Genomic DNA, 14,115 nt, shown 5'->3' with positions numbered 1-14,115 from the left:
CCTCCTACTATGCAGTAGGGCAGCCACATGTGGGTACATCTGATCCTTCCTTGCGTCCTTGCCAGGGCCATCTCCTTTTGAAGGCAGGGATGTGACCTGTGAGCAGCAGTTTGGAGTGCAGTCATCTGAGCCGGCCCTTCAGCCGTGCAGCATGTTGCTAATTACACCCAGGGGGTTTGGCTTCTCCTGCAGGAGAAAAACATGTGCAGAGACTTTGGGTTTGTAATTGGCTGCAGTGCTATTTAAATCAATTTCAGCTGCCCTCATGCCCAGCCTGGCTGCTTGTGCCCAGCCTGTGCTGCAGCTGTCTGTGCAGGAATTGGCCTCAGGAAATGAGCTGGGGAATGCCAGCCTGGCAAAAGGCAAAGGGGCAGAGAGCCCTCAGCAGCCCAGGTCCCCTCAGATAAGTGGGGCTGTGGGAGCTCCCGGAGATCAAGACATGGAGATCTCGGATGTGCCCTCCTTCAGCAGTGAAGGGGTTGGTTTGTGCCCATGTTGTACCCTGGCACTGTGGGGAGGCTGGGCTGAGCAGGAGGGGAGGCACTGGGGCTGGATGGAGTCAGGATGTGTTCTGCTCCTTGGGGGGGACACAATTTAGTGTTTATTTTCTGCAGTAAAAACCTGCACTGAAGCTCTTTAAGATATATGCTGGTGCTACTGGCAGAGGAGGGAGTCAGGAATGTGAATGATTTTATGTTTTCCTCCCTCATTGTCTTATTGCCGCGGCAGCAGAGAAGGAGCATTTCTTCTTTCTAAGCATAAATCAGGGATTTTTCTCCTCCAAATGTTGCCCTTTTGTCTTGTGAGGCTGATTTTAAATGGAAATTATTGTAACTGGATGTATTAAATAAACTGCAGGCTCTACCTGGTCCGGGTGTGTTGGCAGCAGCTGATCCAACAGGAGCCTCCTGGCACAGGCCCTGGCAGGAAGGGAAGTCTTTCTCTGCTGGCTCTGTATTCAGTCGGCACAAAGCAAAGCGGGTTTGCACAGAGGAGCTGCACAAGGTTCATGGCATTGTAGTTTACAAAGGAGAGGACATGTACTGAGGAAATAACAAAGGAAATAGCAAGTACATATCAGTGGAGTGATTTATATTGTTTTCAGAATAAAAAGCTGTATTCTTTCTCAAAGACAAAGATGCTGCCTCAGGACGTGTGTGCTGGCTGGAGAGTTTTGCATCCTCTGAGCTGCATCAGGAATGGGAAGTGATGATTCTCAGCTGTGGGATATGAATCCAGACAGCAGGTTAAACTAGCATGGGTAAGAGAACAGCAGGCAACGAGGAACCGGCTCAGAGGGGACAGTCTGGTAACACACCCTCGTGATGGTCCGGAGGGAGTACAGAGCACTCCGAGTTCCCACTACTGTAAATTCGGTGACTCTGCAAATACCAGAGAGGGCACAAAGAGCCAGGGGAGGACAGGAGGTAGCGGCAAGGGAGAGATTCATGCCAGCAGAGGCATGTGTGTCGCATGGGAGTGATCCATCCAAAGCCATTAATAAGGGAGAAGTTAGAGAAGCAGAAACATTTGGGTCTCATGCTGGGATGATGGAGGGCATGTGGGAGAGTGGATGAGCCTATTCCAAGACTCCAGATCAGAGCAAAGGAGTGGCGTGTGCTGGAAAACCCCGCCATGAGCCAGCGGATGAGGATGAATCCAGCCTTGCTCAGCAAAGGGCAGAGAGGAGTCTTGTGCAAATACAATGTGAACAGAGGGGTCTGCAGGGGCTTTCCCTCTGAGCTGAACCCTGTCAGCCTTCCCACCATGGCACAGCTTGGCTATGGGTGACCTTCAAACCAGCCTGTCCTCTTGGCAGGGCTGAAACCAGCCCTCAGAGCCACAGCATCCTTCCCCAGACCAGCCTCTCTTTGTACCTCAGCCACTTCAGATCAGGGTTTAAAGAATTCTGCAGAGAATAGCCTTTGGGAGTTTTCATTTGTAACACGCTAACTCCCCTCATTATTATAGTTCCTGGAGGCACCTCAGATCCTTAATACGGCAGCTGCAACCATGTAGGGGTGAGATGCGGTTTGCTGCTCCCTGCAGTAGCCTGCATCCTCGGCTGAGTGACAGCTCTCTGCCACATGCATGCAGGAAGGTCTGAGCTGCCTGCACACTCGCAGGCAGCCTTCACAACTGCCTTGTTGCTGGTTTGAGGCTTCTGTGTGGCTTTCTGATTTACTTTGTGATGGTCTCCAGGCTGACGCTTGTTGCCAGCCCCACTGGGAACACTGGAAGGAAGCCTGGAAGGACGCTGTGGGGTTGACCAGCTCTGTCCTGAATGCCCACCCCAAACCCTCATATTCCTGCTGCAATTCCCCCGTGATGATTACCTAGGGAAGCATCTGGCGGGTGGTTCATAACAACACTGGTGTGTAGGAACCATTAGACACGCAAGTCCAACACCTGGATCCCTCCCACCCCTGCAAAGGGATGGCTCATTTGTGCCCTGCTGCCCTCTCCTCACGGCTCCTGTACGCAGCAGCCCACCTTTCCCCCGCCAGCACTTCCCTAAGCGTTTGGCAATAACCCTGAATTCAAACAGGACTTTCTCCTCCTGCGCACGGAGCGTGGTGGGACACGGTCTGTGACTCACGCTGACTCAGGGTGCAGGCTGATGCCACGCTGTGTTTGATCCATCACTGCGTTTTCTATTAGGCTCCGTTTCAGTGAGCAGGAAAGCGACTAAAGTGCAGCTGTTTTGCAGCTGCCTCGACAAGCCTTTTCACACCGGCCCACCTTAAGTCATGCCATCAGCACTCAGGGTAACTCCAATGAACTGAGGAGCCAGAGAAGGAACTGCCCTGAAATCCCTGCGGTGGGAAATATCAAAGGTGGAGAAGCTAACGCAGAGCTCCCCACAGGCCTTGTCCTGCTGCTGGCAGCACTGAGAGATGCCTGCAACGTGCTTCTTCCACTGAAAAGTGTGTGTATCCTCCGTTTACGGTGACATCCTTCTGAGACAAATGCCTACAGAGCTGACAAATGCAGCCAAGTGGTTTGAGGCTTGTATGAAAAGAGTTACAGCCCCACTCTGCTCCTATGGGAGTCAAACAACTGCTCCATTGCTAATCCCTGTGGGAGTAAGGGCAGGACATCCACGTGGAGCTGTGTTTGCAGCTGCCAAAGGGCTGCCCCACTGTGATACCAGCCTCTGTGGTGCTTCAAAGCAGCTTCATGTCTGGCAACAATTAACAGGAAGGAAATTAATTGGGTCCCCACAGGGCAGCTCCTTCACGCTGTTTCTGTGTCACTGTGCTGCGGGCAGCCACTGCCTGGTCCTAGCTGCAGATGGTCCCAGAGGAATCCTATTGCCTTGCCCCGCCAGCCCCACCCTCATTTCTTCCCTTTCCCTAGGAAGGCTCAAGGGTAGGGAAGTGCAAGGGCAGAGGATGCAGAGCATCTTCTGGGTCACCCAAAGCCAGCAAGCTGGAAGTTCTTGATCTCTTGCAAGGGGTGCTCTGTGTGTCAGTCTGTTGCCTGCACACAATTGGGTACGGCTGTGTATTTAGCCAGTGCTATTGGCTGTGTAGCACAATTCTGGGAGCAGGGGGGAACACATCTGAGGGGATCCATGTGTGTGGAAGGAGTGGGAAGAGCAGAAGATGCAAAGGACATTGCAAGTGGTGCAGCTGAGGGCAACAACCAAAGGAAATTTGAAGCCCAAAGCTGTGGCTCTTCGTGAGCAGGAGAATGTCTCGCATTTGACGAGTGGAGACTGAACCTGGCCTTTCATGGGGCATTTGGAGGGCTCTTGCTACCTGCAGTTTGCTCCGCCTGGATGGCAGATACACAGGCACTGACACCCAGAGTGAGTCGGACCCAGCGTGCTGTGCCCAAGGCTGCTGCAGGTCGCACCTGTATCCTTACAGCAGCCAGAGGAGGGATTTTGCGACCTTATAGCACGATTTCCTCCGTCTCTCGTTTTGCCACCTCTGCAGAGACTGCTGAAGCATTTGCCCGTTGCTCTGTCAGTCGCTGTCACTGCCCGGGGTGAAGGGCTGCTTTGCTGCGGGAGGGGACAGCCCGCCCCTCTCACCTCGGAGATGAAAGGAGGGCAGGGAGGAGTGGTGCAGACAGAGCCCCCAGAGTCGCTTCTGAGCGCGGTCGTGTTTTAATTGCAGCCTTGCCACCGGTTGGGAGCTGTCAGCGGTGTGAATTAAGCTGTCATTCTGCCGGGCTCACGATTCACCGGAGCAGCCTGAAAGCAGCGCTCCCACGGCTGGCTGCTGCCCCTTCCTGGCGATGGGAGAGGGCGACACTTGCACGAGCCCTGCCGCCCTGCTGATCTGAGCTGGCCCATCCCGGGACTCACTGCATAAGCAAAGATGCCTGAAGGATGGCGCTCTCCTGAGACCCCCCCTGCAGTCCTGATCCAGCTCTGGGGCAGCAGCACAAGAGGGACGTGGAGCTGTTGGAGCGAGGGCAGAGGAGGCCATGGAGATGCTGCGAGGGCTGGAGCAGCTCTGCTCTGGAGCCAGGCTGAGAGAGCTGGGCTGGGGCAGCCTGGACAAGAGAAGGCTCCTGAAGGGGAGACCTCAGAGCAGCTCCAGTGCCTAAAGGGGCTGCAGGAAACCTGGAGAGGGGCTTTGGACAAGGGCCTGTAGGGACAGGCCAAGGGGAATGGCTTTAACCTGCCCGAGGGGAGACTGAGATTGATGCAGAGGGTTAACCAATATACAAGGGGGTTAGAGGAATTCCCTTGCTTAAACAAAAGTATTGTCTGTTGTAAACACCTATCATGCCTACTAAGCAGAACAAAGGCACAAACTACTGATAAGGGGAGAAGCAGAGGTCTGGTTCTACTGATAAGCAACTATTGACAAGGATAAGAGGACGCCTGAGTCTATGGATAAGGGGGAGAAACAGATGGTTTATGGCTGGGATACCGACCAAACCCTAAAGCCATGCGTGAAGATTAAAAGGTGAAAAGTTTAAGAAGAGGAAGACTCATTTACTTAATCTTGAAGACCCCTGCCCACAGGAGAAAGACTCATTTACTTCATCTTGAGACCCCTGCCCATGACAAGAGGGGGGCACTGCGCAGGCGCAAAGGACCTTCTAGCTCATTACAACACGAAGTGGGGATAGATACTAAATATGTATAGGTGTATCAATAATCTAATGCTTATGTATACCTTAAGAGAATAAATGTAAAAATGACCCTGGGTGTGCATACTTCGGAGGAGCTATCCCCGTGCACCTCAGCGCTGAATAAAAAGCATACCTACAACTTTAACGAGTTGTGGAGTCAATGCGCGTATCAACATGAGCTCCTAGGCAGAAGCTCTTCCCTGTGAGGGTGCTGAGGCGCTGGCACAGGGTGCCCAGAGAAGCTGTGGCTGCCCCATCCCTGGCAGTGTTCAAGGCCAGGTTGGACACAGGGGCTTGGAGCAAGCTGCTCCAGTGGAAGGGGTCCGTGCCCGTGGCAGGGGTTGGGGCTGGATGAACCTTAAGGTCCCTTCAACCCGCACTGCTCCAGCATCCTGTGAAGCCAGGCTTTTTGCAGCCATGCGGTAACAGCCTCACCTAAACGGCTCTGGTGCGTGCGCGCTGCTGCCGACACAGCCCCATGGCTGCTACTTGCTGCGCCCCGGCGCTGGCTCCTGCGGTAGGAACCCAGCCCGGCCCGGCAGCAACCAGCACACGGACCACCCGAGCCCTGCCTCTCCCCTCCCCACCCCGAACCCGCAGCGCCGCCGGGGAGCGCAGCTCCGGCCCTCGCGGCCTCCTCTGGAGAGCCGGGGTGGGTGAGGGCGGGCCGGCCCCGACACGGGCAGCCCTCTGGGGGCAGGCGGCGCACCCGAGCCCCTCCTTGCCCCGCCGCAGCGCGGGGCCCCACCCGGCCGGGCTTCCAGGCGCCGAGCCCAGCGGGCGGCAAGGCCCGGCCCGGCCCGCGGGACCCCCGGCACCGCCCGGGCCCACAGCGCGCTCACGCGGCGAGCGCCTCCTGCGCAGCCGCAGCAGCGGTGGACCCAGCCGCGCATGCGAGTAACTACAAAGAGCTGCGCATGCGCGCCACGCGCCCTGACGCAAGGCCGCTGCAATCGCCCTGCGTTTTATCCTGTCCGACCTTGAGTGCGAGGCCGCGCGCGGGACTGGGGCTGTCTGGCGGCGTGCCGGTGCGCAGCGGCGCCTCGTAGCGCTCGCGTGTCTCCCCACTGCACGCTCACCGAGGCAGCGAGCTCCCGCACACCCTCAGGGAGGCATCCCGCAGCCGCGGCCTGGGTGTTGGTACCCGAGCGGAGCGCCGACAGCGAGCGGGCGGGTCAGGCGGTCAGCGGGACAGCCCGCGCCGGGGGTCCTGCGGTGCGCTATTCCCCCCTCCCTCCCCGCGGCCCACGTGGGTGGAGGGTTCCAGAAGAGCCGCGGCCCCGCTCGCAGCCCGTCCCGCAGCCGGCTCGGTCCCGCCGCCGCCGCCGCCATGCTCAGTGCCAGCCGCGCCGCCGCCCGCCTCCCGCTGCTGCTGCCGCGGGGCGGCCCCGCGCCCGCCGCCCCCAGCGTGGCGCAGGTGAGCGACCGGGGAGGCCTGGGGCGGGGCGGGGGGGGGGGGGATAGGGGAGCAGAGGAGGCCCGCAGGGTCTGTGGAGACGGCGCCGCCAGCGGGCAAGTCCCGACGCGGCGGGGACGGGCCTAGGCCTCGCTTCAGAGCTTGGGCTGTCCCCGGTACGGCGCAGGGGGTGGGGAGTGAGGTGTTGGCGGCGTAGCAGCGGTAGTGAGGGGGGGATGGCGACCCGGGAGCGCGGGCCTGGGCCTGGGCCTGCTCTCGGGGGGGTTTGTAGTGAGATCGCTGAGCTCCTCACCGCAGGGAGAGGCTGGGGAGGGCGGTCCGCCCGGCCCTGCCGCTCGGTATGGCGCAGAGCGGGCCGCGGCAGTGGGCACGGCGCTGCCTGGGCCCCGCAGCCTTCCCCGCGCGGACGGCGCGGCCAGGCCGAGCATCTCAACGATTAACGGAATAGCCATGTCCAGGGGCGGGCCTGGCCGTGGTAGGATCGTTAAAAGCCCATTCTCAAAGCAGGGAAAGGGACAGCGCTTTCAGAGGTCTCCAGGATATTGATTTGGGTGTGCGAAAGTACAGCCACTGCGAAGAAAAACTTTTTTCTTCAAAATCTGGGCTGCGCATTCGTCAGGGGGTGTCGGGGATCATTTGTTGCTGACCACGCACAAGGTTTTGAGAAGTGGGGTTAATGTTTATCTGCTGCTGTTCATTGAGAGCCGAAGGTTCAATGTTAATTCACTGAGCCGTTTTTTGACTGGTAGCGTGTTCCTGGGCTATTTTGTATGAGGGAAATGGCCTTGGTAATACAATGAGTAGGTGCAGTGATTGCTCTTTTTATGGCAGTCTAAATCCTAAATTCTGTCTTAGTTTGTTCTTACGTTAAAACGTTGCAGTAGGACCGTCTTGCTTCAGAAGTTGTCAACTTTTGAAGGTCTTGGCTTGAAGATCACTTAGTGTTTCAAACTAAGTTTTCATTGGAACATCTTTATTTTGTAGACATTCTGGAATGGCCTCAGTCAAAATGTGCTCAGAGCAGCATCCAGCAGAAAATATGCGTAAGTATTTCCGTGCTTTTTCATGTTTGGTTGTTTGATGTTTGTATTTGCTCTCTCTCAGATACCAGAACTGATTGTTGGAGTCACAGATGGATTAACAGGGCAAAACCAGCAAGATTAAACTAGACCCTATAGAGATAACTTATAAAAGTTTTCTTTGTCTTGTTTCCTCAAGGAGAAGTTTAAGAAGTGTTTTCCCACTTCTCCCACCACCAGCATCCACAAAATGTGAATTCTTGAGGTTTTTTTTTTTTTTGTTTAATAACCAAACAACCAAACAAAAAAGTCTCCATGACTAAAAAAAAACAAAGTTACCCCAAACATTGATGGAGCAAACTATTTTACACTAGCATGAAACAAGAGCGATGCGTGGCCCTGTTTCACTACAGATAAAGTTTGTTTCAAACAGATTCTGCATTTTAGTCACTTGTACTTGTTGCAAGATGACGTGAAAAAAGCAGCAGTTAATTGTGTAACTTAGATGTGTTGTGGCTGATGCTGATTCAGAACATGGAACGGGAGATCTGTTTGTGTTAGGAAGACTGCCCAGTTCTGGTTAGCACAGAGAAACGAAATCACTGCTTTAGGTTACTGGAGTTTTGGGAACTGGAGTTAGGGAGTGAGTTAGGATTTTGGGGAGTGAGAAGTGATATCCTGGTAATATATGTGGTACTGCTCTGTCTTCAGTATGCTTTCTCCATCCCAGAGCATGGGTTATTTATAAGGCAAACCTCTTATTCAGGAGTTCTTTCTGGCCTTGAAGGAGCAATACCACTTCCTAGAAAGTAGTAGGAGGAGAAGGTTCAAATCTGCCTTGTGTAAGAACCACTCTCATTCTCCAGATTGAATTTGTTGCTCCTCAGGATCAAATAGATGGTTATCTTTGGCTCTGCCTCAGAGAACCCTGCATGGGTTGAGTAATTTGTTACCTTTGTGTAATCTTCTGTTTGTGCTAAGCAGTGGTAAATAAACCAATACAGTTTATTATTAGGATTTTGACTCCAGGTGAATGTTTCCAAACAAGTTTGAGCAGCTAAAGTTGTGTTTGGCCTGCCTCAGGTTAGAAGGTTTTTTGCTATGTAGTTATTTTCCTTTAGTAGTAACTTTATTTTTCCAATTATTCACTCTACAGCTCAGAAGCAATTAAAGGTGCTGTTATTGGAATTGATTTGGGCACAACCAACTCCTGTGTGGCAGTTATGGAAGGAAAGCAAGCAAAAGTAAGTAAAAAATGAATACCACACACGATCACAGTCTGGTTTGGGTTGGGAGGGACCTTAAAGCCATTCCAGTCCCATCCCATCCCCATCACGGTCAGGGACGCCTTTCAATAGACCAGCATGCAGGAACATTACTAGAAGTTGAATGTCCAACTTAGTGCTCTCAGAGGTGCTGTTTTTGATGGCATCCTGTCCCGTTTTTTCCATAGGTGCTGGAAAACTCTGAAGGTGCCAGGACAACCCCTTCAGTTGTTGCATTCACAGGCGATGGTGAGCGCTTGGTTGGGATGCCAGCGAAGCGGCAGGCGGTAACTAACCCTCACAACACCTTCTATGCCACCAAGCGTCTCATTGGGCGGCGCTATGATGACTCTGAAGTGAAGAAGGATATGTAAGTGAAGGGGGGAGAGCAGTTCTGCTCCCAGCAGGAATACACAAAACACAATGGTGTATAACATGACCTGTTAGGTTTTAAAATACAAGCCACTCCTAGGTTACGTGTTTATGCCCTCACGTCTCAAAGTTTCATTGCTTGTATTCCGAGGGCTGTGCTGTATTGTGTTAACGTTAGTTGCTGATCATCAGAGAAGCAGAATAAAAGCTTTCAGAGGTGCAGAATAAAGCTTTACTGATGCTCTGGGGGATGGTCAGCATCTATGAATGAAGACTTTTCTCATTCTTGATCTCAATCAAAGCTGTATGATCAAACCTAAGGCTTATAGTGAAATGATGTAGCTGATTAAAAGTAGAAGTGATATATTGGTACTTCTGTGACTTTCTGGGTCTGAGGCTGCTGTTGGCAAGTTTAGGGTTTGTCTAGAATTTGTACCTGTTCATCTGCTGATACTAATGGTAGGGGGGTTGTACTGTATCTGATACATGAATTGAGTGTGGAATTCTTCTGTTTTTCAGTAAGAATGTTCCATTTAAAATTGTCCGTGCCTCCAATGGTGATGCCTGGGTAGAGGCTCATGGGAAACTCTATTCTCCAAGCCAGATTGGTGCCTTCGTACTAATGAAGATGAAGGAAACTGCAGGTTGGTACAGCTTGGTCTTTGCCATCTGTGTGCCCAAGTATGACCTTGGTGCTGGGCCGTGGTAAATGGAAGTGCTGCAGCTATAAAGGCACTGTTTTGGAATGGGAATCATTCTGTAGCAGATCCTTCATGGGGCATATTGTGGAAGGGTGCAGTGATGGGCTGTTAAAAAGCCTTGAGAAAGATCAGACATCAAGATGTTGGCGCAGGTTGCCCTGAGAAGCTGTGGCTGCCCCATCTCTGGCAGTGTTCAAGGCCAGATTGGACACAGGGGCTTGGAGCAAGCTGCTCTAGTGGAAGGTGTCCCTGCCCATGGCAGGGGGTTGGAGCTGGATGAGTTTTAAGGTCTCTTCCAACCAAAACCATTCTATGATCTCTGCCTACTTCAGTTTCTAATGTCTAGCAGCACATTAGTGCTTTACTTAAAACATACTCATATGAGAATTGCATACAGATTGAGCTGATACTCAATTTCAGTTGAATTGAATACACATTTACTCAGAAGGGGGAGCTCCTTTTCCTTGTAAGCTGCAGTGCCTTCTGACTGCAGCTGAGCATGGGCTGTGGCAGCCAGGGAGTTGAGTGGCTTTGTTCTTATTCAGCTGCTAGATATGTAGCAAGAAAGGGGGTGTTCAAGGGGCCCGATTGTCAGGCTGAATGAGTGGTTTCTTAGCCAGTGGTGCCTTCAGATCTTCACTAAGGCAAATATCCATTGGCCTGGAGAATTTTCTTTTTTCTCCTTTTCAATTCCTTACATGCTTTCTGGGGAAGCTGAGTGTAATACATAGATGCAGTAGTTTCCCTCCACAGCCTCCTTTGGTAAATGTGCATTCAGAGTTGAGTCCTGGGTTCCTGCTAAAGCTCCACCCAAGAGTAAAAAGTGAGTATATGGTACAGAAACATCTAGATGTGATGAACCTGATTTACTCCAAGGATGGTGTTCCTCTGCTTTAAGCAGGGGTCTGCTCCTTCTAGGCCAAGGCCTTTGGCCTTGGTGCTACATGAATTCAACTATTGAATGACCTGGCTTTGCAAGCAACACAGAGGAAGGTTTATGACCTTAAGTTAGGGTGTAGTACAGATTTTTCCTGATTTGTCTCAAATGCTTGCAAAGTTATTTTTTATTTATTTATTTGTACTGTATAAATGCTACTGACAGCAGATTCCATAAATAGGATGAAAATGAGTAGCTTGTAAGTGCATTACATGTTGAATACTCCCAAGAAATGGGAAACAACTTCAGCCTCACACACTAAATAGACAAGCTTTCAGATGAGTTCTTGCTCACTAGTGGCATCCAGTCACTGATTGAATTGCAGAGGTGCTTTGCTATTCCGTCAGAAGTCTGTGAACTGCCATTGTTATGTGGAAGGGCTTGATTCCTGCATGGCTCTCTCTGCACCTTCCCCCAAAGCAGCAAGTTCTCAGGCAGGAAGCCTATCTTGTGCTTTTAGTTCTGGAAAATGATTTCAAGCTACTTCATAACAACTTGGTAGTATTCTTATTTTGTAAGAATAACTTTCTCTTTTTCTTCCAGAAAATTACCTGGGCCATGCGGCAAAGAACGCTGTTATCACAGTCCCTGCTTACTTCAATGATTCTCAGAGACAGGTAGTCACGAAGCTGTAAAGATTTTGGGGCTTATAAATTGCATTCAGTTTCTCTCAGTAGTCAGCACTCTTCCTCTTTTTTTCCTCAGGCTACAAAAGATGCTGGGCAGATCGCTGGCTTGAATGTTTTGAGGGTGATTAATGAGCCAACAGCAGCTGCACTTGCCTATGGTTTGGACAAGTCTGAAGACAAAGTGTAAGTGCCTGTTCATTACACCTACCCTGTGTTTAAATAAGCATGCTGTAATTTGCTTTGTAAATGCTGCTTCTGCTTTCTGTTCATTAAAATCAGTGGTTGGAGTTTTGCCAGAGTAGACTCACAGCTGTGAGTCAGTGCTGTGTTATGTCACCTCTGTTCCATGCCAACAGTACTTGTTAAAGAAGGCGAGTTCATAACTTGCAGCTACAACTTCATTATCAAAGCAGAATGTTAATTAATTATCTTACCTGCTGGTAGCAGTGAGAGGTGTGGCTGCGGACAGCCTGGTGAGGGGCTGTCACCATTGGTGCTAAAGTGTGGCACAAGAGGTATGCCGAGGTTTGGTGAATGGTGTTCACAGCTTGATCTTCTTTCTGACTGCCGTCAGTCTCCTGTCCCTGTCCAGGGTGGTTCTACAAGTGCAGGAAGATATTGTTTATTTCTGATGTAGATTATAGTGCTGTGAAAGCCTTGCATTTTGGAAAACGTGTATTATGGTTCTGGTGTCCCTGCTGTTGCATGTGAGCATGTCTTTTTGAAGAGGAGGAACTGCCCTCTCTGAACTAACAGGCAGAGTTCAGCACTGTGCAGCACATCTCTCGGAGAAGACTTCCACGTGGAGTGTTTGAGGAATGTGTACACTATGTCGTTTGTTTATTGCTGTCTTTAGAGAGGCTTTTAGCTTTAGTGGACAGCAAAATGAATTCTGCACACTTCATCTCCTGAGGAGAGTGATTTTTCTAGCCACAAAACTTTGGAAGGTCATGTGTTTGTGTCTGTTCTTGCAGTATTGCAGTCTACGATTTGGGTGGTGGCACTTTCGATATTTCCATTTTGGAAATCCAGAAGGGAGTCTTCGAGGTGAAGTCCACCAATGGTGACACTTTCTTGGGTGGAGAAGATTTTGACCAGGCTTTGCTACAGTATATTGTAAAAGAGTTCAAGAGAGAGGTAAGGTGTCTCATCAGAATTCAGTCTTGTGTTACACTTTTCAAAGCCACTGAACGTCTATAGAAAAATGGGAATTTTCTTAAATTATTAGGACTTGGTTAGTCATCTGTCAGTTGAAATGAAGAGTATTAGACACCTGTTAGCCTGGCTTCCAGTTCTTACACTGTTTTCTGGAGATGGAATATTCCTCTCTTGGAAAATACAGACTAGCAAGACTCCTGCCTTTTTTTCCTCTACTGTAGCAGGACCAACTTGTATATACACTGCTTGCTTCTGTTAATAAAAATTTGTGGTCCAATTGAACGTGTCAGCACAGATGCATACAATACAGGGTTAGCTGTCAGAAAGTGCAGTGTAATTCCAAATCCTTTGCTAATTCAGTCATTCCTTTATATTCCATGTTGAAACAGCTTTTCCAAGCTTTCATCTGTAGCCTCCTGTATAATCACCTCTAAAGCAGAAGGCCAGTTTGTGAAATGCTAAATGCATTTGCCAGAAGTGGGAGAGATCAGCAGAAGTGCACATATCTGGCTGTATTTCTGTAGACATCTTTACAGTCAAGAGTGATAGGAAGGTGAACTGCAGTGAATAAAAGCTTCCTATGACTCCTGTGCAAAAGCTTGGGAGTCTCTTGACCTGTATTGTTTCTCACTCAGATGGGTGTTGACCTGACTAAAGACAACATGGCCCTTCAGAGGGTGAGAGAAGCATCGGAGAAAGCCAAGTGTGAGCTTTCATCATCTGTGCAGGTAGGTGGCTGGGTTCAAAGCAGTCCAGTGAAATATTTTGATACACTAAGTTTTGCATTATTTTTGTTTACGAACCTCTATGAAATTGCTGCTTTTCCTTGTGGTGGCAGAGCAAGGTTCTGTGTTACCAAATGGCATCACTTTAACTAAGTCCTTTAGCAGGGTAGACTGTTTAGGAGCAGTTAATCGTTGGAAGCTAAGAATGTTGGTCGGTTCTGCCTTTCTTCTGGCACCACGTTTTCCAGTCTTGCAGGGAACATGGCCTTGTTCCCAGCTTAGGTATTTCAGAAGTCTGATGGGCATCAAGGAATTCAGCTGTAGCTAACACTGCTGGGTTACTGGAAGCGCTTGCAGATTTGTGCAAGCAGTTCCAAAGCCTTGGTGCTGCTCATTCCACTGAAAAAGCTGATGTTTTTAATAGGAAATAATTTCTACAAAGAATCTTTACTTATTTGCCTATAGAGAGACAATGGGCAATATATACCCCCTCTCTTTTTCCATCTGCTTTCTATATAAATGCAGTCAAGCATGTCCTTTATTCACTACTGAATCAGAAGCTGGAGAAGCAGCAAGTTGGGGGTATAATACTCTTGCCTAGGAGAAATTAAGGTCAATTATATAGTAATTGAAATGGGGACTCTGCCAGTTTCTAGGTTCTGAATAAACATTTTTTTTATGGTGGTCTTTTTGTTGGCCAGTGGGGAGCTCATAGCAAGGAGTTTAGACCAGTCACAATGGATGCATAGTTCTGCCAGAGACATAGCAGGCTCTGTTTTACTAGCTCAAGAGTTG

The 14,115-nt window shown here is 50.4% G+C and overlaps 1 protein-coding gene across 1 annotated transcript in view; it reads left to right on the top strand.

Annotated features, from left to right (window-relative positions):
• HSPA9 (heat shock protein family A (Hsp70) member 9) overlaps positions 1-14,115 on the top strand; it is a 330,220-nt gene that overhangs the window by 302,222 nt on the left and 13,883 nt on the right. Inside the window, exons 2-10 of the mRNA XM_065690219.1 lie at positions 6,418-6,514; positions 7,499-7,557; positions 8,690-8,777; positions 8,987-9,168; positions 9,690-9,814; positions 11,352-11,425; positions 11,514-11,620; positions 12,412-12,574; positions 13,231-13,323. Coding sequence (XP_065546291.1) covers positions 6,428-6,514; positions 7,499-7,557; positions 8,690-8,777; positions 8,987-9,168; positions 9,690-9,814; positions 11,352-11,425; positions 11,514-11,620; positions 12,412-12,574; positions 13,231-13,323 — 978 coding nt within the window. The 5' untranslated portion in view covers positions 6,418-6,427. The remainder of the gene's footprint in view (positions 1-6,417; positions 6,515-7,498; positions 7,558-8,689; positions 8,778-8,986; positions 9,169-9,689; positions 9,815-11,351; positions 11,426-11,513; positions 11,621-12,411; positions 12,575-13,230; positions 13,324-14,115) is intronic.

The sequence above is a fragment of the Lathamus discolor genome, chromosome 10, assembly GCF_037157495.1.
Source record: "Lathamus discolor isolate bLatDis1 chromosome 10, bLatDis1.hap1, whole genome shotgun sequence".
Lineage (NCBI taxonomy): Eukaryota > Metazoa > Chordata > Aves > Psittaciformes > Psittacidae > Lathamus > Lathamus discolor.
This window is presented reverse-complemented; position numbering and strand designations above follow the sequence as displayed.